The sequence below is a fragment of the Callithrix jacchus genome, chromosome 5 (genome assembly GCF_049354715.1).
Source record: "Callithrix jacchus isolate 240 chromosome 5, calJac240_pri, whole genome shotgun sequence".
Taxonomy (NCBI): domain Eukaryota; kingdom Metazoa; phylum Chordata; class Mammalia; order Primates; family Cebidae; genus Callithrix; species Callithrix jacchus.
In genome coordinates, this window is record NC_133506.1 from 125,232,982 (window position 1) to 125,260,977 (window position 27,996).

At 36.5% G+C, this 27,996-nt stretch overlaps 1 protein-coding gene across 9 annotated transcripts in view; it reads right to left on the bottom strand.

Moving 5' to 3' along the window:
* Positions 1–880: 880 nt before the first annotated feature.
* The window catches only part of ABCA5 (ATP binding cassette subfamily A member 5), a 102,733-nt gene continuing 75,617 nt past the window's right edge, over positions 881–27,996 (bottom strand). For 5 of the 9 annotated variants that reach the window (XM_035301646.3, XM_002748665.7, XM_078374514.1 and 2 more), the window contains 11 exons: positions 24,092–24,218; positions 23,673–23,790; positions 23,484–23,575; positions 20,147–20,322; positions 19,637–19,712; positions 19,415–19,509; positions 17,718–17,837; positions 16,463–16,612; positions 15,871–15,950; positions 13,886–13,941; positions 881–1,693 (listed from right to left, as the gene is read on the bottom strand). In XM_035301646.3, coding sequence (XP_035157537.3) covers positions 1,586–1,693; positions 13,886–13,941; positions 15,871–15,950; positions 16,463–16,612; positions 17,718–17,837; positions 19,415–19,509; positions 19,637–19,712; positions 20,147–20,322; positions 23,484–23,575; positions 23,673–23,790; positions 24,092–24,218 — 1,198 coding nt within the window. In that variant the 3' untranslated portion in view covers positions 881–1,585. Of the gene's footprint in view, positions 1,694–2,989; positions 7,058–11,744; positions 13,290–13,885; positions 13,942–15,870; positions 15,951–16,462; positions 16,613–17,717; positions 17,838–19,414; positions 19,510–19,636; positions 19,713–20,146; positions 20,323–23,483; positions 23,576–23,672; positions 23,791–24,091; positions 24,219–27,996 lie in introns of those variants that run through there. The other 4 variants (XM_078374515.1, XM_054256422.2, XR_013535973.1 and 1 more) reach the window with 3 other exon arrangements.

The window sequence follows — 27,996 nt, forward strand, 5'->3', positions numbered from 1 at the left end:
ATTTGTTGAATTACATAACTCTAAAAATGTTTTAACGATTAAAATCAAAATGTTGACCTAAGATAATCTGTGCCAATTTAAAAGAAAAAATTATTTCAACGACAACCCACAATCTTTATTAAGAACAAACCTAAGATAATTTGTGCTAATTTAAAAGAAAAAAATTATTTTAAATAAAATCCAGTCTTTACTGAGAACAAACTGGAAAAAAAAAATTAAAAGCCCACAAAAGTAAACTGTAAAGTACACCCAGCATGTTTTTTTTCTTGCCTTAATAGTTAGTAAACAGTCACTCAGTAAACTCAGCTTTTACTCTCTTTTTAAAATTTGACCATGGATGGGAAACATAAGGTTGGCATTGTTGCTTTTGTCTAATATGTATATTTATGTATTTATCTATATCAATATAGAAAAAGCTTTGAGATCAGTAATTTAAGACATTTTAAAATTAATATGTTCAGAAGCATGAACTGTACACTGTAAATAAATATTTGATGTTTTCTCTCCTTTGCTTTCTATCTCAGTTACCCTTGCTTTCCTAAGAATTAAGTTATATTTCTCCTGAGTCAGATTTTGTTACTGTGATAAAGGGAACATAATTTAATTTAATAACCAAAATATATTGAGTATATAAAAATTATAAAAATTGAGTCTTTTAAAATTGTTTACAAGAGCATGTATTCACATACATTAAAAGCAAAGTAACTGAATGAACAAAATAACATGATTGTGACTACTCAACTCAATTATACAAGGAAGATGACGAAAAATTTATATGTTCCAAGAGCGGTGGAGGAAAATGTATGGCTTAATTCTTCCACCTCTACAGGTATCTGTCATTCTACCCAGATTCAAAGAATCAGACTATTACATAAGATTCTATACACAGTCTTCCTTTAATTATAATAAGTAAAACACTTTTGAATTTTTAATTTAAATAAAAGAAATGTAATTTCAAATACTTAATTACCTATGTCTAAAATTATCTAACAGAACAAGGTCTCGTTTCACTTATTATGATCAATGACTGCCACCTAGCGGATATCACTTTCTCAAGCCTCTATATTGAGATTTCCTAGTGCTTACACTTCAGCTTTTATGGATGACAACTTCCATTGAAAGTGCTTTTTTTAGAAATTGAAAAGGAGAAGCAAGAAACTTTCACATTGCTTTATGTATCTTTTCTATGTACTAGTTATGAATTGGTTTTTTATTTAGATTGGAACATTACATACTTATTTAAGAAGATGATGTAAACTTATAGATAACCTCAAAATAAAATTATTCTATCACTATTCTATTAAATCATAAATTCAAATGCACTGTTTTTGAAAGGTGAAGATGACAAACAAACTTATAGTTCAATATATTTCAATACAAACATGCATATTCACTTAATTATTACATAAATTTTATTTAAAGAAAAGCAAAACACACAACCACAGCATTTCAGTTAAGGAGCTTAGAAAAATTTCAAGAGCTTTCACGGTCCTCCAGTTACCATTCCAATAGTAAACTTTTTAAACCAAAGTTAAAATTAAGTGAAGAAGAAGTAAGTCCAGTAAGCAGACTGAACAATACAAAATCAAAATACTACTCTGTCTTCTTGTGTTCGTTCCCACCAAAGTGTGCTGTTTAAAGTTCCACAACTATTATCTTCTTCCTCTTGTTCTTTAGTGAGTTCTACAAAAACCTAGGTGAAAAGAAATAAATGAATACAGTATTCTGTATCTTAAGTATCTCAAAGAACTTTTAACTAAATCAAAAATAGTACAAAGGCTATATCTAGTTATATTAATAAGTATCAAGAGATTTCTTAACATTAACATTATTCAAACAGAGTAAATTATTTCCAAAAATTACATGCAAAGAAGAATATTATTCTAGAAGACTAATATATTTGTTTTCAAAAAATAATTCATAACTACTTAAACAATGTAATTTCAAATACACTAATATGAAATACTACCATCATGACTCACATTCTTTACAAAATGAAAAAATCTGAGATATTCAAAATAAGCAAATGAAAGCTTGATTTAATCATTCCATATTGTACACATCTCAATACATCACACTCTACCCTATAGACAGTGTGATTTGTCAATTTAAAATAAGATCAAATTTAAAAATAAAATTTTAAAAATTAGTAAGTAAAGAACCTAAGGTTGATTAAAATTATACAAAGTTTAAGATTATTCTGTAACATTTTGTCACTGGTTTACAATATCTCTCCCTCTCTAATACAAACCAAACAATTGATATCAGATACTTTCTTTCATAAAATAATTTTTAAAAATTTAACTTTAGTGGGAAGGATCCACGATGGCTGAATAGAAACAGCTCTGGAGTGCAGTTCCCAGAAAGAACAATGCAGAGAGTGAGTGATCACTGCATTTCCAAATGAGTTTCGCTTCCCACAGATCAGGAGATTCCCGGGCTGAAAAGTGCCAAGAGTTTCCAGCACAGCTGCTTCAGCTGGTGCCGCAGGTTGGTGCAAAGAAACTCACACAAATCTGGGCAGCCATTTCAACTGGTGCCTGGAATGCCTGGGAGACAGGGCTGCCCATTCAACTGAAAGGGAGGGGGCTGAGACAGGGAGCCAGGTGATCTGGCTTGGCAGGTACCACCACCCACAAAATTAGCAATCTGAAACACTCTGGATTGAGAGTTTTGCAGCAAGTGGAGCTGGACCCACGAAGGTTCAGCATGGTGGTGGGAAGGGTGTCTGCCATTACCAAGGCAGTCCACCAATACTGAGGTAGTTCTAACTGCCTCAAGGAAGTTCACATAGCAGCTGGGCAGAGCCATGGCACCTCAGCAATGCCTCTGTTGGCAGACTGACTAAACTATCTCAGTACGGGCAGAGCATCTATGAAAAAAAGGCAGCAGCACATCAGGAACTTATAAATAAAGCCCGACCTTCTTAGGACAGAGCACCTGGGAAAAGAGACAGTTATGAGTTCCACTGCAGCAGACTTAAACATACCTGCCCAGCAGCTCTGCATGGAACAATAGAGCTCCCAGCACAGCACTTGAGCTCCTATAAGGGATAGACTGTCTCCTCAAGCAGCTCCCTGACCCCCATATACCCAAAGAGACACCTCATAAAGGAGAGCTCAGGCCGACATCTGCAGGTACCCTTCTGGGACAAAAATAACAGAAAAAGAAACTGGCAGCAACCCTTACTGTTCTGCAGCCCCCACGGGGAATCCCCAGGCAAGCAGGGTCTGAAGTGTATCGCCAGCAATCCTGCAGCAGAGGGGCCTGACTGTTAGAAGGAAAACTAAGAAACAAACAAAAAAAAAGCTTCAATATCGACAAAAAATATGTCTACTCAGAGACCTCATCCGAAAGATGAGACCAACTTTGTAGACCAACTACAAAGACCACAGGTAGATAAAGCCATAAAGATGGGAAGAAACCAGCACAGAAAGGATGAAAACACCAAACACTAGAACTCCTCTCCTCCTCCAAGGGATCACAACTCTTCACCAGCTAGGGAACAAAGCTGGATGGAGAATGACTCTGATGAATTGACAGAAACAGGCTTCAGAAGGTGAGTAATAACAAACTTCTCAGAGCTAAAAGAAGACATGCTAACCCAATGCAAAGAACCTAAGAACCTTAAAAAAAACATTAGATGAAATGCTAACTAGAATAAACAGCTTAGAGAAGAATATAAATGACTTGATGGAGCTGAAAAACACAGCACGAGAACTTCGTGAAGCATACACAACTTTCAATAGCCAAATCGACCAAGCAGAAGAAAGGATATCAGAGACTGAAGATCAACTCAATGAAATAAAATGAGAAGGCAAGATTAGAGAAAAAAGAGTGAAAAGAAATGAACAAAGCTTCTAAGAAATATGGGATTATGTGAAAAGACCTAATCTAAGTTTGATAGGTGTACCTAAATGTGATGGAAAGAATGAATCTAATCCGGAAAACACTCTTCAGGATGTTATCCAGGAAAACTTCCTCAACCGAGCAACCCCAAGGCACATAACCGTCAGATTCGCCAGGGTTGAAATGAAGGACAAAATGCTAACGGCAGCCAGAGAGAAAGATCAGGTTACCCACAAAGGGAAGCCCATCAGACTCACGGCAGATCTCTCAGCAGAAACCCTACAAGCCAGAAGAGAGTGAGGGCCAATATTCAAAATCTTTAAAGAAAAGAACTTTCAACCTAGAATTTCATATCCAGCTGAACTAAGCTTCATAAGTGAAGGAAAAATAAAATCCTTTAAAGACAAGCAATTGCTGAGAGATTTCATCACCACCAGGTCTGCCTTACAAGAGCTCCTGAAAGAGGCACTAAACATAGAAAGGAACAACCAGTATGAGCCACTCCAAAAACATACCAAATGGTAAAGGCCATTGACACACTGAAGAAAATGTGTCAACTAACAGGCAAAACATCCAGCTAGCATCAACATAGCAGGATCAAATTCACACATAACAATATTAACCCTAAATGTAAATGGGCCAAATGTTCCAATCAAAAGACACGGACTGGAAAATTGGAAAAAGAGTCAAGACCTATCAGTGTGCTGTATCCAGGAATCCCATCTCACATGCAAGGACACATATAGGCTCAAAATAAAAGGATGGAAGAAGATTTATCAAGCAAATGTAGAGCAAAAAAAAAAAGAAAGAAAGAAAGAAAGAAAAAAAGCAGGAGTTATAATCCTAGTCTCTGATAAAATGGATTTTAAACCAACAAAGATAAAAAGAGACAAAGAAGGACACTACATAATGTAAATGGATTAATGCAACAAGAAGAGCTAACAATCCTAAATATATACGCACCCAACACAGGAGCACCCAGATATATAAACCAAGTTCTTAATGACCTACAAAGAGACTTAGACTCCCACACGATAATAGTGGGAGACTTTAATACTCTACTGTCAATATTAGACAGATCAATGGGACAGAAAATTAACAAGGATATCCAGGACTTGAACTCATATCTGGACCAAGCAGACCTAACAGACATCTATAGTAGTCTCCACCCCAAATCCACAGAATATACATTCTTCTCAGTAATACATTGCACCTACTCCAAAACTGACCACATAATTGGGAGTAAATCACTCCTCAGCAAATGCAAAAGAACAGAAATCATAACACACAGTCTTTCAGACCACAGGACAATCAAATTAGAATTCAGGATGAAGAAACTAACTCAGAACCACACAACTTCATGGAAACTGAACAACTGGTTCCTGAACAGAGACTGAATAAACAATGAAATGAAGGTAGAAATAAAGATGTTCTTTGAAACCAATGAGAATGAAGACACAATGTACCAGAATCTCTGGGACACATTTAAAGCAGTGCCTAGAGGAAAATTTAAAGCAATAAATTCCCCCACATGATAAGCAAGGAAAGATCTATAATTAACACCCTATCATCAAAATTGAAAGAGCTAGAGAAGATAAAAAAACTCAAAAGCTAGCAGAAGACAAGAAATAACTAAGATCAGAGCATAAGTGAAGGAGATAGAGACAAACAAACAAACAAAAAAACCCTTCAAAAAATCCGTAAATCCAGGAGCTGGTTTTTTGAAAAGATCAACAAAATAGACTGCTAGCCAGATTAATAAAGAAAAAAAGGGAGAAGAATGAAATAGATGCAATAAAAAATGATAAAGAAGACATCACCACAAATTTCACAGAAATATAAACTATCATCAGAGATTGTTATGAACAACTCTTGCACATAAACTATTAAAACCTGGAAGAAATGGATAAATTCCTAGACACTTGCACCCTCCCTAGCCTAAACCAGGAAGAAGATGAAACTTTGAACAGACCAATCACAAGGGCTGAAATTGAGGCAGCAATAAATAGCCTGCCAACCAAAAAATATCCAGGTCCAGACGGGTTCACAGCCAAATTCTACCTGACGTACAAAGAGAAGCTGGTACCATTCCTTCTGAAACTATTCCAAACAATACTAAAAGAGGAAATCCCTCCCAAATCATTTTATGAGACCAACATCATCCTGATACCAAAACCTGGCATAGACTCAACAAGAAAAGGAAACTTTAAGCCAGTATCCATGATGAACATGGACACAAAAATCTTCAATAAAATACTGGCAAACCAATTGCAACAGCACATCAATAAGGTTATCCATCACAATCAAGTAGGCTTCATCCTAGGGATGCAAGGCTGGTTCAACATATGCAAGCCTATAAACATAATCCACCACATAAACAGAACCAAAGACAAAAACCACATGATTATCTCAATCGATGCAGAGAAGGCCTTTAACAAAATTCAACAGCCCTTTATGCTAAAAATTCTCAATAAACTAGGTATCGAAGGAACATATCTCAAGATAATAAAAGCTATTTATAACAAACCTGCAGCCAATATCTTACTGAAGGGCAAAAACTGGAAGCAGACCCTTTGAAATCTGGCACTAGACAAGGATGTCCTCTCTCACCATTCCTATTCAATACATAGTGGAAGTTCTAGCCAGAGCAATTAGGCAAGAAAAAAATGTAAAGGGTATTCAATTGAGGAAGAAGTCAAGGAGAAGATCCAAGATGGCCCTTCAGAAGCAGCTCAGGATTGCAGCTCCCAGTGAAAGTGCAGAGGGTGAGTGGATGCTGCATTTCCAGATGAATCTTTATTGCCCACAGACCAGGAGATTACCAGGCGGAGAAGCCCCACGGGTTGCCAGCGCGGCTGTTTTGGCCAGCACGGCTGTTTCGACTGGCACGGCTGTTTGGCCGGCACCATGGCGTGGCAGCTCTCTGTACAAAATACACTGGTCTGGCTGCCCTTTTAAGCTGGAAATTTGAGCTCCAGGAAGGCAGACTGGCCCATTCATCTGATTAAACGGGACTGAAACAGAAAACCAGGCCAGGAGATTCCTGGGCAGCACCATTGTTTCAGCCAGGGCAGTGGGTCACCGCATGGGAAATCACACAGATCCTGGGGCCCTTTCAGCAGGCAACTGGAATACCTGGGAGAGTCAACCTTTAAAAAAAAGGCTCTGAGGCAGGGAGCCAGGTGATCAGGTTCAGCGGGTCCCACGCCTACAAAAACAAACAAACAAACAAACAAACAAAAAATAGCAATTAGAAACACTCGGGGTTCAGAGTTTCATGGCAAGCACAGCTGAATCCGGGATGGTCCAGCTCTCTGGGGGAGGGGCACCCAACATTACCGAGGCACTCCATCCCTACAAAGGTAGACTGCCATTTCTGACACACCCTGCCATTGCTGAGGCAACCCGCCATAACAGAGAGAGTCTGCCATTACAGAGGCGGGCCACCATTGCCGAGGCAGTTCTAACCACACCCATATAAACAGGACTGCAGGAAAGTTCACAGGGCAGCAGGGAGGGACCCACAGAAGCTCAGCAAAGCCTCTGCAGGCAGACAGTGACTAGGCTGCCTCCTTGCTGGGCAGGGCAGTCCTGAAAAAAAAAAAAAAAGCAGCACAATGGATACTCATAAATAAAGCCCTAACTCCCTGGGACAGAGCACCTGGGGAAAAAAAGATTTATGACTTCTGCTGCAGCAAATGTAAACGTACCTGCCTAGCAGCTCTGAATGAACAACAGAGCTCACAGCTTAGCAATTGAGCTCCTATAAAGAACAGACTATCTCCTCAAGAAGCTCCCGAACCCCCATATATACAAAGAGTCACCTCACAAAGGACTGATCAGACTGATATTTGGCAGGCATCATTCTGGAACAAAGATAGCAGAAGAAGAAACTGGTAGCAACCCTTACTGTTCTGCAGCTGCTGCAGGTGATCCCCAGGCAAGCAGGGCCTGGAGTGGACCTCAGCAGTCCTACAGCAGAGGGGCCAGAATGTTAGAAGGAAAAGTAAGAAATAACTTCATCATCAACAATTTGGACATCCACTCAGAGACCCAATCTGAAAATCAGCAACTACACAGACAACGGGTGGATAAATCCACAAAGATGGGAAGGAACCAGAGCAAAAAGGAGGAAAATACCCAAAACCAGAACACCTCGCCTCCTACAAGGGATCACAACTCCTCACCAGCAAGGGAACAAAGCTGGATGGAGAATGAGTGTGATGAAATGACAGAATCAGACTTCAGCAGGTGGGTAATGAGAAACTTCCGTGAGCTAAAAGAACATGTTCTAACTCAATGCAAAGAAACTAAGAACCTTGAAAAAAGATCTGATGAAATGATAACAAGAATGGACAACTTAGAGAAAAATATGAGTGAATTGATGGAGCTGAAAAACACAACAGGAGAACTTCACGAAGCATGCACAAGTTTCGAAAGCCGAATTGACCAAGCAGAAGAAAGGATATCAGAGGTTGAAAATAAACTCAATGAAATAAAATGAGAAACCAAGACTAGAGAAAAAAAGCACAAAAAGGAATGAACAAAGTCTCCAAGAAATGTGGGACTACGTCAAGGGACCTAATCTATGTTTGATAGGTGAACCTGAATGTGACGAAGAGAATGAATCCAAGCTGGAAAATACTCTACAGGATATTATCCAGGAAAACTTCCCCAACCTAGCAATGCAGGCCAATATTCAAGTCCAGGAAATACAGAGAACACCACAAAAATATTCCTCAAGAAAAGCAACCCCAAGGCACATAATCATCAGATTCACCAGGGTCGAAATGAAGGAGAAAATGCTAAGGGCAGCCAGAGAGAAACGTCAGGTTACCCACAAAGGGAAGCCCATCAGACTCACAGCAGATCTCTCAGCAGAAACCCTATAAGCCAGAAGAGAGTGGGGGCCAATACTCAACATCCTTAAAGAAAAGAACTTTCAACCCAGAATTTCATACCCAGCCAAACTAAGCTTCACAAGTGAAGGAAAAATAAAATTTTTTGTGAACAAGCAACTACTCAGAGATTTTGTCACCAGAAGATCTGCTTTACAAGAGCTCCTGAAAGAGGCACTATACATAGAAAGAAACAACCAGTACCAGCCACTCCAAAAACATACCAAACGGTAAAGAGCATCAACAAAATGAAGAATCTGCATCAACTAATGGGCAAAACAGCCAACTAGAATCAAAATGGCAGGATCAAATTCACACACAACATTAACCCTAAATATAAATGGGCTAAATGTACCAACCAAAAGACACAGACTGGCAAATTGGATAAAAAGCCAAAACCCATTGGTGTGCTGTATCCAGGAAACCCATCTCACATGCAAGGATACACAAAGGATCAAAATAAAGGGATGGAGGAAGATTTACCAAGCAAATGGAGAACCAAAAAAAGCAGGAGTTGCAATTCTCATCTCTGATAAAATAGACTTTAAAGCAACAAAGATCAAAAGAGACTAAGAAGGACATTAATAATGGTAAAAGGATTCATACAACAAGAAGAGCTAACAATCCTAAATATATATGGAACCAATACAAGAACACCCAGATACATAAAGCAAGTTCTTCATGACTTACAAAGAGACTTAGACTCCCACACAATAATAGTGGGAGACTTTAACACTCCACTGTCAATATTAGACAGATCAACCAGACAGAAATTTAACAGGGATATCCAGGACTTGAACTCAGACCTGGAACGAGCAAACCTGATAGACATTTACAGAACTCTCCACCCCAAATCCACACAATATACATTCTTCTCAGCACCACATCACACCTACTCTAAAATTGACCACATAATTGGAAGTAAATCACTCCTCAGCAAATGCAAAAGAACAGAAATCATAACACACAGTCTCTCAGACTACAGTACAATCAAGTTAGAACTCAGAATTCAGAAACTAACTCAGAACTGCACAGCTTCCTGGAAACTGAACAACTGGCTCTTAAATGTTGACTGGATGAACAACGAAATGAAGGCAGAAATAAAGAAGTTCTTTGAAACCAACGAGAACAAAGACACAACATACCAGAATCTCTGGGACACATTTAAAGTAGTCTCTAGAGGAAAATATATAGCAATAAGTGCCCACATGAGAAGAGTGGAGAGATCCAAAATTGACACCCTATCATCAAAAGTGAAAGAGCTAGAGCAGCAAGATAAAAAAAACTCAAAACCTAGCAGAAGACAAGAAATAACTAAGATCAGAGCAGAACTGAAGGAGATAGAGACACAAAAAACCCTTCAATAAATCCAGAAGTTGGTTTTTCGAAAAGTTCAACAAAATAGACAGACAACTAGCCAGATTAATAAAAAAGAAAAGAGAGAATAACCAAATAGATGCAATAAAAATAACAATAAAGGGGAAATCACCACATATCCCACAGAAATTCAAACCATCTTCAGAGAATATTACAAACAACTCCATGCACATAAACTAGTAAACCTGGAAGAAATGGACACTTGGGTCTTCGCAAGATTAAACCATGAAGAAGTCAAAACCATGAACAGACCAATAACAAGATCTGAAGTTGAGGCAGCAATTAAGAGCCTACCACACAAAAAAAGCCCAGGTCCAGATGGGTTCACAGCCGAATTCTACCAGACACACAAAAAGGAACCGTTACCAATCCTTCTGAAACTACTACAAATAATCCAAAAAGAGGGAATCCTTCCCAAATCATTTTAATGAGACCAACATTGTCCTGATACCAAAACCCAGCAGAGACTCAATAAGAAAAGAAAACTTCAGGCCAATATCCATGATGAACATAGATGCAAAAATCTTCAATAAAATACTGGCAAGCCGATTGCAACAGCGCATCAAAAAGCTTACCCACCATGATCAAGTAGGATTCTTCCCGCTGATGCAAGGCTGGTTCAACATCCGCAAGTCTATAAACGTAATTCACTACATAAACAGAACCAAAAACAAAAACCACATGATTATCTCAATTGATGCAGAGAAGGCCTTTGAAAAATTCAACAGCTCTTTATGCTAAAAACCCTCAAAAAACTCGGTATTGATGAAACGTATCTCAAAATAATAAAAGCTATTTATGACAAACCAACAGCCAATATCATACTGAGTGGGCAAAGACTGGAAGCATTCCCTTTGAAATCTGGCACTAGACAAGGATGCCCTCTCTCACCATTCGGAATAACCAGTATTAGCCTTTCTAAAAATATAACAAAAAGTAAAGAGCATCAACATAAAGAAGAATTTACATCAACGAATGGATAAAATAGCCTGTTAATATCAAATGGCAGTAACCCTAAATTTAAATCAACTAAATCCCCCAATCAAAAGATACAGCCAAAACCTAACGGTATGCTACATCCAGACCAATTTTACATCCAAAGATACAAAAAGACTCAAAACAAAGGATTGGAGAAAAATTTACCAACAAAATAGAGAGCAAAAATAAATAAATAAACAAAAAGCAGGAGTTGCAAATCTGGCATTTGATAAAATAGAGTTCAAAGCAACAAAGATACAGTGGTAAAAGGATCAATGCAACAATAAGAGCTAACGATCCTAACACCCAGGTACATAAGACCCATAAAGAGATTTATACTCAACGAGACAGAAAATTAATAAGGATATCCAGGACTTGAACACAGATCTGGAACAAGTAAACTGAATAAATATTTATCGAGCTCTCCACTTTAAATACACAAAATATACATTCTCCACTTTAAATACACAAAACATTGATTGGCCATTATTAATACCCATTTTTAGAATAAAGCAATATTCCTGTTCTCTCTCCCTCTTTTTCTTCCTCTCCTTTTTTTTCTTTCAAAAAAAATCACCCTAGGTATTATACTTTTATTAAACCACAAATAGCATAAAGAATAGGATTAATCAACATAGAAAACTGGTGGGTTCAAGAGATAAAGTGATGGGGTTCAAGTTCAAGCTCTGCTCCTTTTTAGCTCTAAGACCTTGAGAAAATAATAGAAACATTTGCTGCTCAGTTTCCTCATCTGTAAAATGAAGATAACAGTACATACTGCATGGGGTAGTTGGGAACATTAAGTTAATTTACATGAAGTTTACAGTGCCTGACACATAGTGTAAGTTCCCAGAAAAATAAAAAAAGAAAAAAAAAGGAACTTCAGCAAAGTCTCAGAATATAAAATCTGTGTGCAGAAATCACAAGCATTCCTATACACCAAGAACAGACTTAAAGAGAGCTAAATCAAGAATGAACTGCCATTCACAATTGCTACAAAGAGAATAAAATACCTAGGAATACAACTAACAAAGGATGTAAAGGACCTCTTCAAGGAGAACTACACACCACTGCTCAACGAAATAAGAGAGGACACAAACAGATGAAGAAACATTTCATACTCATAGTTAGGAAGAATCAATATCATGAAAATGGCCATACTGCCCAAAGTGATTTATAGATTCAATGCTATCCTCATCAAACCACCAATGACCTTCTTCACAGAACTGGAAAACACCACCTTAAATTTCATATGGAACCAAAAAAGAGCCCACATAGCCAAGACAATCATAAGCAAAAAAACAGAGCCAGAGCCATCACATTACCTGACTTCAAACTATACTACAAGGCTACAGTAATCAAAACAGCATGGTACTGGTACCAAAACAGAGATATAGACCAATGGAACAGAACAGAGGCCTCAGAGGCAACACCACACATCTACAACCATCTGATCTTTGACAAACTGGACACAAACAAGCAATAGGGAAAGGATTGCCTGTTTAATAAATGGTGTTGGAAAAACTGGCAAGCAGAAAGCAGAACCTAGACCCCTTCCTGACACCTTACACTAAAATTAACTCCAGATGGATTAAAGACTTAAACATGAGACCTAACACCATAGAAACCCTATAAGAAAACCTAGGCAAACCCATTCAGGACAAAGGCATAGGCAAGGACTTCATGACTAAAACACCAAAAGCATTGGCAACAAAAGCCAAAATGACAAATGGGATCTAATTAATCTCCCGAGCTTCTGTACAGCAAAAGAAACAATCATTAGAGTGAACCAGCAACCAACAGAATGGGAAAAAAAATTTTGCAATCTACCCATCTGACAAAGGGCTAATATCCAGAATCTACAAAGAACTAAAACAGATTTACAAGAAAAACAAAAAACCCATCCAAAAGTGGGCAAAGGATGTGAACAGACACTTTTCAAAAGAAGACATACATGAAGTCAACAAATACATGAAAAAATGCTCTTCATCACTGGTTATTAGAGAAATTCAAATCAAAACCACATTGAGATACCATCTCACACCAGTTAGAATGGCGATCATTAAAAAATCCGGAGACAACAGATGCTGGAGAGGATGTGGAGAAATAGGAACACTTTTACACTGTTGGTGGGAGTGTAAATTAGTTCAACCATTGTGGAAAACAGTGTGGTGATTCTTCAAGGACCTAGAAATAGAAATTCCATTTGACCAGCAATCCCAATATATAATACTGAGTATATACCCAAAGGATTATAAACTGTTCTATTATAAAGACACATGCATATATATGTTCATTGTGGCACTGTTTACAATAGCAAAGGCCTGGAACCAACCCAAATGCCCATCGATGATAGATTAAAAAAGGAAAATGTGGCACATATACACCATGGAATACTATGCAGCCATAAAAAGCAATGAGTTTGTTTCGTTTGTAGGAACATGAATGAATCTGAAAACCATCATTCTCAGCAAACTGACACAAGAACAGAAAATCAAACACTGCATGTTCTCACTCATAGGCGGGTATTGAACAACAAGAACACATGGACACAGGGAGGGGAGCATCACACACTGGGGTCTGTCTGGGGGCAGGGAAGGCACAGCAGGTGGATGGGGAGGTTGGGGAGGGATGACATGGGCAGAAATGTCAGATATAGGTGACAGGGGGATGGAGGCAACAAAGCACATTGCCATATATGTACCTATGCAACAATCCAGCATGATCTGTACATGTACCCCAGAATCTAAAGTACAATTTAAAAAAATTTAACGTTATGGTACCTGTTCCAATGTTGCTTGAGAAAAGCTGTATTCTTCAATGGCAAATGCATGTTTAGCTATTAAAATATAAGAATAGTATATTACTCATCAATATTTGAAAAAATGGCAATGACTACTAAAGTGGCTAACAATCTGTTTTTAAAATATCTCTGTAATCAACTCACTTAAATTTGAAGCTGCCAAAACATGTTATTTTTCTCTCTTACTTCCGTTCTCTTCTCTATTATAATTCCTCTATAGCCCTAAGTACTATGTTTAATGTTACTTGTCTTATTGCACTTTTTCTCTATTATCTTTTTCCTGGTGATTCTTTTCCTGTCTTCTTTTGATCCCTGCTCTCTTATCTCCCACTCTCCAACTCCACTGTAGCCTATTCTTGCTTTTTGAACTAGATTCTGGATATTGGTCCTATTTCTATAAACTTTTCTTTTCTTTCTTTCTTTCTTTCTTTCTTTTTTTTTTTTTAAGAGAAGGTCTTTCTTTGTTGCCCAGGCTGGTATACAGTGGCATGATCATGGCTCACTGCAGCCGTGACCTCCCAGGCTCAAACAATCCTCTCACTTCAGCCTCCTGAGTAGCTGGGACTAAAGGCACATGCCACTATACCCAGTTAATTTAAAAAATTATTTTGTATATATGGGGCCTCACTATGTTACTTAGGCTGATCTTGAACCCTGGGCTTACAGGATCCTCCTGCCTCAGCCTCCCAAAGTGCTGAGATTATAGGTGTGAAACATCATGCCTGGCCCATAAACTTTTCTGTATTTATTTCAGATTCCTTTGCAATATAAAGTAATACCAAACTTCTGTTGTTCTATTCATTCCTTTAATTTAATTCTCCATAAGTAGATCAGGTGTTCTCTTTGGTCATAAAGAAATCACAAGGAGGCCATGCACAGTGGCTCACACCCATAATCCCAGCACTTTGGGAGGCCAAGGCAGGTGAACCACGAGGTCAGGAGTTTGAGATCAGCCTGGCCAACATGGTGAAACCCCATTTCTACTAAAAATACAAAAATTAGCCAGTTGTGGTGGCAGCTGCCTGTAATCTGAGCTACTCGGGAGGCTGAGGCAGGAGAATTGCTTGAACCTGGGAGGCGGAGGTTGTAGTGAGTCAAGATGGTGCCATTGTACTCCAGCCCAGGCGACAAGAGGAAGACTCTGTATCAAAAACAAAAAGGAAGAAATCACCAGGAAAGCAGAACTTCACCTGACTATGTGACTACATATATTATGGACATAAAAATAATTAGTGTTCTTGGCAAAAGAAGATCCATTAATCCATAGCTGTGACAAGAATATATATAGTATCAGGAAATCTTTTGTATTCAATAATCACATAAAGAACAATCATAAAAATTTTGTAGTTATTTTGAAAATTATTAATGAACCTTATACATAAACATAGGTTGTTTCACAGTTTATAAATGCCATAAAATAATCTGCATATGAACACCTGATTCTTCCAGGAGGTGATCTCTCTCAACTGTCACCAGCATATATATATATATATATATTTATCCTACGGGCCACTTATTTTTAAAATGCCAAGATTCTATAAGCTTCCTTAAAACTTTGGGGAATGCCCACTGTCCTACACTTAGACTTCTCTTCGTCACTGGAGTCTTGATAGTGTAGCTGCTTCTGTGGACCAGTTTGAAGTAAGGATTCAAGAAACTCAGAGCTCCTGCCGCTGGACTAACTGCAAAGACTCAATAATTAAGCTGGCCTTTCTCATAGATGCAATGTGAAAAACTATGCCAATGCTCTCTAAATATTGTAAAAGGTTTATATTACAATAGAGTATATCCACAAAATCCCTACCACATTAGTGTTTACCTGTATCTTACATTAAATGAAAAAAAGGTTATCTTCTTATCTGCCATAGCTTCTAAAATAAACTAAGTCCCTAGTTTTAAATATTTTAAATAAAATGCTTTCAAATTTGAGAGCTATGACATAAATGTTTTTCAAATACTACTTACCTTCTTCCAGCTTAAAAAAAGATTGTGAAAGGGACTGAACATCTTCCTTAGGAATTTTATAAGCCAAAATAGAAGAAAAACTGAAAAAAAAGATAAAATATAGAAAAAATAAAAAATTACTACTATTGTGTTCTAAAGCTCAATAAAATTTAACATGTTTAAAGTTCAAAATTAAATTCAATACTTAATTTTGATATTTACTTGGATAAAAATTGTTTAAAATAACATTTTCATGCAAAACAAAATAACTCAATGCTAAGAATGTTAAAAAAATTAAATACTACTGAATATTGAAAAATCTAATACTAAGGCAGATATAAAACACAAGCCATCAAACTTCATTAGTCCAGTATTGGTGATAATATGGAAATATATATATATAAAATCTCTCCCTGTAATCTATATATATGTAATCTATCTATCTACAGATACATATATTTCATATACATTTGAAATATATATATATTCACACACACACAGAGAAATACATATATGGCCTATGAATAAAAAGATAATTTTTCACTTAATCCTTAATAACTTTTTATAATCTTCACTTTATAAAGAAATATAACCATGTTTTAAAAAATTTTACCTTTCCTGACGGCTTGCATTTGGGAAAATATACTTAATTTCTCTTTGAAGGCGGTCTACTTCAAGGTTTTCTACCCAGTCCTTCAATTTAATTTCCAAAAAGTAGCCTTTTCCATATTTACTCTTTAGATGTTGTACTGTTCCAATACATCTGAAGTATTTTTTTCAAAAGAAAACTCAGATATAAAATGACAGTTTCAAAGAATAATTTCTTACATATATCACTACATTTTTTAAAAACATATCTTTACATTTAGAGAAAAATTGCAAAGAAAATACAGTTATCCCTATACACTCTTCATCCAGTTTCAGTTTCTCTAATCTTGACATCTTACATTACCATGGTCAATTTGTCAAAACTGAGACACCACCACTGGTACATTTCTTGTCACTGAACTCCATACTTTATTTAGATTTCAACATTTTCCCACTATTGTCCTTTGCTTATTCCAGGATCTGTCCAGGATACCATAGTGTTCTTAGCTGTCATGTCACTTGAGTCTCTAACTGTGGTGACAGTTTCTTATTCTTTCTTTCTTTTTCATGATTTTGAAAGTTTTGAGAATTACTGGTCAGGTGTAGAATGTCCCTCAATTTGAATTAGTCTGATATTTTTGTCATGATTAGACTTCGGTTATGGGTTTTGGAAAGAATATCACACAGCTTTGGTACTTTTCCCATCATATCGCATCAGTGAATACATGGTATCTGTACAACATTTAGTTAAGGTAGTATTTTCCAGCTTTCTCAACTGTGAAGTTACTGTTTTCCTCCTTCTGTAGTTTATCTTTTACAAGAAACCAGCTAAGTCCAGTCCAAACTTGGGGGATAGGAGATTCAACCTTCTCCCTTGAAGAGGGTATTATCTACATATATTATTTGGAGTTGTTTTGTAAGGAAGATCCACGTCTTTTCTCACACTTATTTCTTTACTCAATTATTTATGAAAGTATAAGCTCACATATTTATTTCATATTTGTGTTCTATAATTAATCCAACGTATAACAATTTCTTAAAATAACAAGTACTATCCCTAAAAATATTACAAATTATTTAAATATTAAATAAATTCAAAGTAAATAGTCATATTTTTTAAAAACTCAACATACTTCCAAGTCAATCTATAAAAAGCTAACTTAAAAACTAAAATATTTAACATTTAAATTACTAAATATTACCATGTTTTTGAAATGATGACATTCAAAATCCAGCCCCCACCCTCTTCCCCTAAATGGCATGCTATTTAAGACATCGACCTTAACTGGCCAGACACCATGATAGCTACTCGATCACAGACAGCCTCTGCCTCCTCCATATAATGAGTGGTCAGAATAGCAGCCCGCTTTTTGTTTTTAAATGCAGTTCGAATTGCTCGCCTATAAAACACAAATAAGATAAAATAAAGAGAGGAACACATCTGTTTTTTTAAAATATAGGCTTTTAAAAATCCAACTGGTTGGTGAATTAAGTATATTAAAACTTCCAAATATCAATTGCTGTGGCTATTACATCCTGCCCAACCATGGCTTTTATATTCTATTTTCCCTTCATTTTGAAAGCTTGTCAAATGGAAAAAAAAAAAATCTGTAATTTCAAATGTTAATATGGGCTAAAAGTATGACAACAAATAAACTTTAAAATTGATGATGCCTTTTCATAACCAAAACAGGCTTTGAATCATAAGAAAACCTTAACATGTATATAAACCAAACTTTACACTTTATAGACACGGGAGTAGAGGCTTAAAAGTGTTCAAGGCTGGGCGCAGTGGCTCACACCTGTAATTCCAGCACTTTGGGAGGCTGAGGGGGGTGGATCACCTGAGGTCAGGAGTTTGACACCAGCCTGGCCAACCTGGTGAAACCCCATCTCTACTAAAGATACAAAAACTTAGCCAGGAGTGCTGGCACGTGCCTGTAATCCCAGCCATTTGGGAGGTTGAGGCAGGAGAATCACTTGAACCTGGGAGGCAGAGATTGCAGTAAGCCAAGATCACACCATTGCATTCTAACATGGGTGACATGGAGAGACTCCATCTCAAAACAAAACAAAACAAAACATAACAAAACAAAAACAAAAAATTAGCTGAGCGTGGTGGCTCTTGCCTGTAGTCCCAGGTACTTGGAAGGCTGAGGCATTAGAACTGCTTGAGCCTGAGAGGCAGATCACACCACTGCACTCCAATTTGAGTGACAGAACAAGACTCCATCTCAAAAAAAAAAAAAAAAAGTAGTTCAACTAATTAGTACTTTACATGCACTGCATAATGACATATCAATCAATGATGAAAAACATTTCCAACCATGATCCAATAAGATTATAATACTATATTTTTACTGTACCTTTTCTATGTTTAGAAATGTCTAGATACACAAATACCATCATGTTACAACTCCCTACAATATTCAGTGCAGTGACATGCTCTACAGATTTATAGCCTAGAAGAAATAGGCTATACCATACAGTCTAGGTAGGTAGTAGGCTATAACCACCCAGAGGTTTATATAAGTACACTCCATTACACTTTCACAATGACAAAATCACCTTTCTCAGAATGCATCTCTGTCATTAGGCAATGCATCACTGTACTAGAAAGAGTCCCAACATAAATTCAAGACACCATGATTATGGGAAAGATCATTTATATGCTAAATGACTAGAAAAAGCCTTAAAAACTATACAGAACACTAGAACTCTTTATCTTAATAATTACCCATATGCTCATTTCTGTTCTGGAATATATAAAATATTATGAACACTTCATGAAAAATATGGCAAAGTTTTAAAAGCTTAATGAAATCGCTAAATCTATTTAATTTTTAATTATTATTATATCCTTTGAATAGAATTTAAAATCAAGACATACATATAAATAACATAAAACTATTATAATAAAAGAAACTATTATTTTATTCTAAAGTATAATGTACTTTGTCACAAGTATCATACTTACCACATGTGCTGTTTGGCTTTAGGATCCATACCTGTAGATGGTTCATCTAGCAAAGTAATCTGAGGATTCCCTAGCATACTTAGAGCAAAACACAACTACATGGAAAGAAAAAGACAGGTGGGGAATTAACAAGGTTCATTATAAGGAATCTATCAAGACGATATCAGGTACTAAACCATCAATAAAAAAATACAGACATTATTTGGTGTTTAATGAAAGTACCTTTCGTTTGATTCCTGCAGGTAGTTTCTTTACAGTTTTCTGAAGATGTTCCTTTAAGTCAAGTGCATTTGTTATTCTGCAAAATGAACAATACAAAATGAGTATAACATGATATATAAACATAAATATCAATTGTGTGTGATCTCTGATGCTGTTTTCTCTAGAATAATTACTCAGTTGAAGCTACTATAAGTAGGTAAGGGAAAATTCTCCAATTATGTCATTTTAAATAAATTAATATCTTGATAAAATAGTTCACTTTGAATTAAATAAGTTTCATGACACTTACAGGTACATTCATTATATAACTAGAAAAATTACCTTTTTCACAGTTATCATAATTTATAGTTATCAATGTATTTTCATATACCAAAAAGAATATGTGGAAAAGTAATGACAATTTTCTATAAAAATTACTGTCCACAGAAATGCTTGTTATGAAATTTTAAAAATATAAAATGTAAATATTTCCCTTAAGTAACAAAAGGAATGTAAAGACAATAATTTTACCGAGTTATGACTTCTTTCATGTCACTTGCACTCATTCCTTTTATAGCTCCATAAATTTCAAAATGTTCCTGCAGTGTAGTATCTGGCCACAAAGGGTTTATCTGAGGACAGTAACCCATACACTTTATTGAATCATCTTCTTCACTTGTCTCTGAAGAATAATCTCCCAAAAATACCTATAGAAACACAAACCAATTTTTACTATATTTGCTTAATTTACATTGTGAAGGGAGTGGCAAGTACATGAATCAAAACCCCTTTCTATAGCCAGAGTAATGTCAAGTCAGAGTTGTTCTCCTTTATTATTATTACTATTACTATTAATATTAAGCAACAGAGACTACAAACATGTGCCACCATGCCTGGCTATTATTTTTTCTTTGTTGAATTTCAGTAGAGACAAGGTCTCACTATTTGCCCAGGCTAGTCTCAAGCAATCCTCCTGCCTCAGCCTCTCAAAGTGTTGGAATTACAGGCATCAGCCACGGCATCCAGTCAGATGTTTTACTCCTTTTTGATGATGGAAGGACATATATAGCTAAATCGGGTAATGCAGAGTTGGATAAAAAAGAAAGCTATAATTCTAATAATCAGGGGGCTTCATCAAAGGTGACATTTGAACCAAAGAGGTAAGTGAATTTAGTGTATGTATTTCTAAGGCATAAGGTATAGCCAAACAGAGAAAACATCTTGGGAGAGAGATCCAAGATGGCTGATCACTAACAGCTCAGGATTGTAGCTCCCAGTGAAAGCTCAGAGAACGAGAGGACGCCACACTTTTCAGATGAATTTTCGTCGCTCACGGACCAGCAGATTTCTAGTGGAGGAGCCCCACAGGTCGCCAGCGTGACTCTTGTGGCGGGCGCAGCGGTTTTGCCGGCGCCTTGGCACGGCAGCTCTTCATGCAGAGTAAACGGGAGTGGTTCCCTTAATGACTGGTGTTTGGAGCTCCGGGAAGGCAGAGCCGCTTGTTGTGGACTCAAGAAGGAAGCCAGACCAGAGATTCCCAGGCAGAAGAGCACCATCAGTTTTATCGCTGCTATTTTGGCTGGCGCAGTGGGTTGCTTGAATCCCAGCACTGGGAATCAATAAATTGGACGTCAACTCAGAAACCTAATTAGAAAGGTGGTAATTGTAAAGACGACAGATGGATAAATTTATAATAAAGGGAAAAAAACAGCCTAAGAAGGCCGAGCATACCCAAAATCAGAACCCCTCTCCCTCTACAGGGGATTGCAGTTCCTCATCAGCAACGGAACAAGCCCTGATGGAAAAGGACTGTGTTCCATTATCTGAAGTAGGCTTCAGAAGGTGGGTGATAAGAAACTTCTGGGAATTAAAAGAACTTGTTCTAATCCAATGTAAAGAAACTAAGAACTTTGAAAAAAGGTTTGACGAAATGCTAACAAGAATAGACAATATAGAGAGGAATATAAATGAACTAACAGAGCTGAAAAATACAACACAAGAACTTAGTGAAATATGCACAAGTTTAAATAGCAGAATAGATCAAGCAGAAGAAAGGATATCAGAGGTCGAAGACCAACTTAATGAAATAAAACAACAAGACAAGAATAGAGAAGAAAGGATGAAAAGGAATGAGCAAAGTCTCCAAGAAATATGGGACTATGTGAAAAGACCCAATCTACGTTTGATTGGTGTACCTGAATGGGATGGAGAGAATGAATCCAAGCTGGAAAATACTTTTCAGGATATTATCCAGGAAAATTTTCCCAATCTAGCAAAGCAGGACACTATTCAACTCCAGGTAATACAGAGAACACCATAAAGATGTTCCTCAAGAAGAGCAACCCCAAGGCACATAGTCGTCAGATTCACCAGAATCGAAACAAATGAGAAAATACTAAGGGCAGCCAAAGAAAAAGGCCAGGTTACCCATAAAGGGAAGCCTATTAGACTTACAGCAGATCTCTCAGTGGAAACCCTACAAGCCAGAAGAGAGTGGGGGCCATTATTCAACATACTTAAGGAACAGAACTTTCAGCCTAGAATTTCATATCCTGCCAAACTAAGCTTCACAATTGAAGGAAAAATAAAATCTTTTATGAACAAACAAGTACTCAGAGATTTTATTACCACCAGGCCTGCTTTACAAGAACTTCTGAAAGAAGCATTATACATAGAAAGGAACAACCAGTATGAGCCTTTCTAAAAATATACCAAAAAGTAAAGAGCATCAACATAAAGAAGAATTTACATCAACGAATGGATAAAATAGCCAGTTAACATCAAATGGCAGTAACCCTAAATTTAAATTGACTAAATCCCCCAATCAAAAGATACAGCCAAAACCTAACGGTGTATCCAAAGATACACAAAGACTCAAAACAAAGGGTTGGAGAAAAATTTACCAACCAAATGGAGAGCAAAAATAAATAAATAAATGAAAAGCAGGAGTTGCAATTCTCACATTTGATAAAATAGATTTCAAAGCAACAAAGATACAGTGGTAAAAGGATCAATGTAACAATAAGAGATCTTAATACCCAGATACGTAAGACCCATAACGAGATTTAGACTCAATGAGACAGAAAATTAATAAAGACATCCAGGACTTCAACTCAGATCCAGAACAAGTAAACTCAATAAATATTTATAGAGTTCTCCATTTTAAATACACAAAATATTGATTGGCCATTATTAATACCCGTTTTTAGTATGAAGCAATATTCCTGTTCTCTCTCCCTCTTTTTCTTCCTCTTTCTTCCTCTCCTTCTCTCCTTTCTTAACTTTTCAACCTCCCAGTTCCTCACCTCTACTCAATACATTCCTCTGAACACCTGAATCCTTGTGATTCTCCCATCCCACTGAAATCTCCAAAAAACAAAAAAGAAACATCTTGGACAAAAACCTGAAGAAAAGAGTATGCCTGTCATTTTCCAGTATGGCTGGCATAAAGTAAGCAAGGGGAGAGAAGCAGGAAATGGGATCAGGGTAGTTTTGTGAAGTATCCACAAAGTGGTGAGTGACATGCTTATGATCAAAGACTAGCTGATGGCAGATCAAAACAAACTCCCAAATCTCTTGAAACTAATAAACTTGTCTTCCATTAAGTTGGCAGACAAGTAACTCATGCATGTAAGCATATCAGAAGCAGAAATATTGTATATGTGTGTGTCTATATGTGTGTATGAAAATTTCACCAAGTACATTATTTTTGCAGATAACCAAAAAGATCATAATTTGATCAAGCTATACAAAAAATGCTAATAATATACAATAAAATTGTATATCAAATCCTAATTTGTCTTAAAAGTTTATCTTAATTAAAAATAGAAATCATATTCAACATATCCCATACTCTTACATATCATACCTTTCCTGAAGTTGGTTCAATATCACCAACCAGAATATTAATAATTGTACTTTTGCCAGCACCATTTGGACCCAACAGTCCTAAGATCTCTCCTAAAGAAATTGAAAGAAAAAAAATCATAATAAAATCAAACCAAAAGTGGAAATTACTCTTCTAGAAAAGTTATGTAAGAAAAAATTAAATACCAGCCTTTTTTCACACAGAAAGAGATGTATTTAGTTGCCACTTTCTTTACTTTTCTTGAAAGAAGAAAATCTTTCTTGTCATCATATTCTTTATGCAAGTTGCTGATCATAATGGATGGTTTCTAATAAGAAAAATTGTATTTAAAAAAGAAAGTTACAAAACCTATCATGAAATGACAGGCTGTACATACCTCATGTCCATATTATAAAAATTATATTGGCTAATAAGGAGATACGGTACAAATAAATATCCATTTATGACTGAAATCCTGGTTTATTCAAAGGTAAGTAGACAAGTATTTTTTTTCAAGAAAGATTTTTTTCAGATTGCTTCATATGCAAAAAACTATTTTTCAGATTAATTTCTATATACTGGGAACCGATCATTTCATATTTAATATGACAGCATAAAGAATAAATTACCTCCTCACAACACTGGCAACTCATCAGCTCTTTGACCTTTAGTCTTTCAGCTTTGACATCTTCATCTTCATCCTCATTGTTTGGTGGTTCTGGAAACTTCCTATTTTTGGACTTCTTTGAAAGATTTCTACATATATATAATAAATATAGAAAGATAGTAGGTTTTCAAATAATTAAAATTGTAAGAAATTCAGATACTAGGTAGAGAAAAGACTGAAAAATACACCAACATAAGATCTAGATTTATCTCTGAAAGGTAGAATTATGAGCAATATTTTTCAATGACTGATAATAGTATTTGGATGATATTACCTAAATTCATTTATTTATTCAACAATATTAATTATGACTAGTAGGTGTCAGGTATTATTACACAGAAAGAAAGATGAAAAAACATGAACTTTGCCCTCAAAAATATAAAACCTGAGTATAAATGAAATTGCCCAGAAAGAGTAGATGTAGAGGGCTGATGCCAGAACCCACAGTAACACCATTTTTAGGGACAGAGGATGAAGTGCTTGCAAAGGAAATTTTTGCAAACAGAAGAAGACATAATGGAAAACAAAAGAATAAGAAAAAATGTGGCCTGGTGTGGTGGCTCATGCCTGTAATCTCAGGACTTTAAGAGGCCAAGGTGTCCAGATCACTTGAAGTCAGGAGTTCAAGACCAGCCTAGCAACCATGGAGAAACCCTGTTCTACTAAAAACTAAAATACAGAAATTAGCCAGGTGTGGTGGCACATGCCTGTAATCCTAGGTACTTGGGAGGCTGAGGCAGGAGAATCATTTGAACCTGGGAGATGGAGGCTGCAGTGAGCCAGACCGTGCCACTGCACTCCAGCCTGGGTAAAAGACTAAGATTCCATCTCACACACACAAAAAAATATTAAAGGCTGCAGATTAAATATGTTGAGGCTACTAGACAATAAAAGGACAAAATAATTAGTTATCTTATTGAAAAAGTATCAATGGAAAGGTAAGGGAAAACCAGATTGGAGGGAGTTATAGGAGTGGATGGAAGGTGAGTAACTGGAGATAGCAGGTTTTTGGCTATGAAAGAAAAGAGATAGAGAATAGGAGCTAGAGATGAATTCATGTTCAAATGAGATCTATGGGTTCTTTCATATATGGAATAAAGGTGACCCTCCCCAACCCCACAACAAAATACACTATTGAGATTCAGAAAGAAAAGAAAAAAAAAAGAGATAAAATACACTAGAAAAAGAAAATTGAGCAATATTCTAAGTATATAGAATAAATGAAGACTTGGATAACAGGATGGGCTGCTACATACTCTAGAACCTGGAAAAGCCAAAAATGATGAAAGATGTAAGTTTGTAGAAATTCATAACTTATAATTGTTTCTGTTTTCTGAGATAAATGACAAAATTACTTACTGAGAAGCAGGAAGTAAAATAAGATGATTTGAGAAATTTGAAGAATAAAAAAACTTTGGATAACTATTGAAAAGAAAGAGAAGACACTTGCACTCATATGTTCATCATGGTAGTATACACAATAGTTAAGTCATAGAACCAACTTGAGTGTCCATCAACAGTTGACTGGATAAAGAAAATATGGTTAGTGAATGGGATCCAAGATGACCAAATAGGAACAACTCTGGATTGCAGTTCCCAGTGAAAACGCAGAGGCTGCTGCAGGTGATCCCCAGGCAACCAGGGTCTGGAGTGGACCTCCAGCAGTCCTACAGCAGAGGGCCCTGAGTGTTAGAAGGAAAACTAAGAAATAGAAATAAATAACTTCATCATCAACAAACAGGACATCCACTCAGAGACCCCATCTGAAAGTCGCCAACTACAAAGACCACAGGGAGATAAATCACAAAGATGGAAAGAAACAAGTGTAAAAGGATGAAAACACCCCAAACCAGAATGCCTCTCCTCCTCCAAGGGATCACAACTCCTCACCAGCAAGGGAACAAAACTGGATGGAGAATGAGTGTGATGAATTGACAGAAACAGGCTTCAGAAGGTGGGTAATAAGAAACTTCTCTGAGCTAAAAGAACATGTTCTAACCCAATGCAAACAAACTAAGAAACTGGAAAAAAGGTTTGATGAAATGCTAACGAGAATAAACAGATTATAGAGAAACATAAATGAATTGATGTTCACTTATGAACATCACTGAAAAACACAACATGAGAACTTTGTGAAGCATACACAAGTTTCAATAGCTGAATTAACCAAGCAGAAGAAAGGATATCAGAGATTGAAGATCAATGCAATGAAATAAAATGAGAAGACAACATTAGAGAAAAAGAATAAAAAGAAATGAACAAAGTCTCCAAGAAATATGGGATAATGTGAAAAGACCTAATCTAAGTTTGATAGGTGTACCTGAATGTGATGGAGAGAATGAATCCAAGCTGGAAAAACTCTTCAGGATACTATCCAGGAGAACTTCCCCAACCTAGCAAGGCAGGCCAATATTCAAGTACAGGAAATACAGAGAACACCACAAAGATATTCCTCAAGAAGCGCAACCCCAAGGCAAGGGGTTGCAATCCTAGTCTCTGATAAAATGGACTTTAAACCAACAAAGATCAAAAGAGACAAAGAAGGACATTACATAATGTAAAAGGATCAATGCAACAAGAAGAGCTAACAATCCTAAATATATACGCACCCAATACAGGAGCACCCAGATACATAAAGCAAATTCTTAATGACTTAAAAAGAGACTTAGACTCCCACACAATAATAGTGGGAGACTTTAACACTCCACTGTCAATATTAGACAGATCAATGAGAAAGAAAATTAATAAGGATATCCAGGACTTGAACTCAGACCTGGACCGACCAGATCTAACAGACATTTACAGAACTCTCCACCCCAAATATACAGAATATACATTCTTCTCAGCACCACACCACACCTACTCTAAAACTGACCACATAATTTGAAGTAAAGCACTCCTCAGCAAATGCAAAACAACGGAAATCATAACAGTCTCTCAGACCACAGTGCAATCAAGTTAGAATTCAGAACTCAGAAACTAACTCAGTACTGCACAACTTCATGGAAACTGAACAGCTGGCTCTTGAATGTTGACTGGATAAACAATGAAATGAAGGCAGAAATAAAGATGTTATTTGAAACCAACGAGAATGAAGACACAACATACCAGAATCTCTGGAACACATTTAAAGCAGTGTCTAGAGGAAAACATATAGCAATAAATGCCCACACGAGAAGCAAGGAAAGATCTAAAATCGGCACCATATGGTGAAAATTGAAAGAGCTAGAGGAGCAAGATGAAAAAACTCAAAACCTAACAGAAGACAAGAAATAACTAAGATCAGAGAAGAACTGAAGGAGATAGAGACATAAAAAACCCTTCAAAAAAATCAATAAATCCAGGAGCTGGTTTCTTGAAAACATCAACAAAATAGACAGACCACTAGCCAGATTAATAAAAAAGAAAAGAGAGAATAATCAAATAGATGCAATAAAAAATGATAAAGGGGATATTACCACAGATTTCACAGAAATACAAACCACTCTCTGCACATAAACCAGTAAACCTGGAAGAAATGGATAAATTCCTGGACACTTGCATCCTCCAAAGCTTAAGCCAGGAAGAAGTCAAAACCCTGAATAGACCAATAACAAGGGCTGAACTTGAGGCAGCAATTAATAGCCTACCAATCAAAAAAAGCCCAGGTCCAGATGGGTTCACAGCCAAATTCTAACAGGCATACAAAGAGGAGCTGGTACCACTCCTTCTGAAACTATTCCAAACAATCCAAAAAGAGGGAATCCAGCCAAACTAAATCATTTTATGAGACTAACATCATCCTGATGCCAAAACCCAGCAGAGACTCAATAAGAAAAGAGAACTTCAGGCCAATATCCATGATGAACATAGATGCAAAAATCTTCA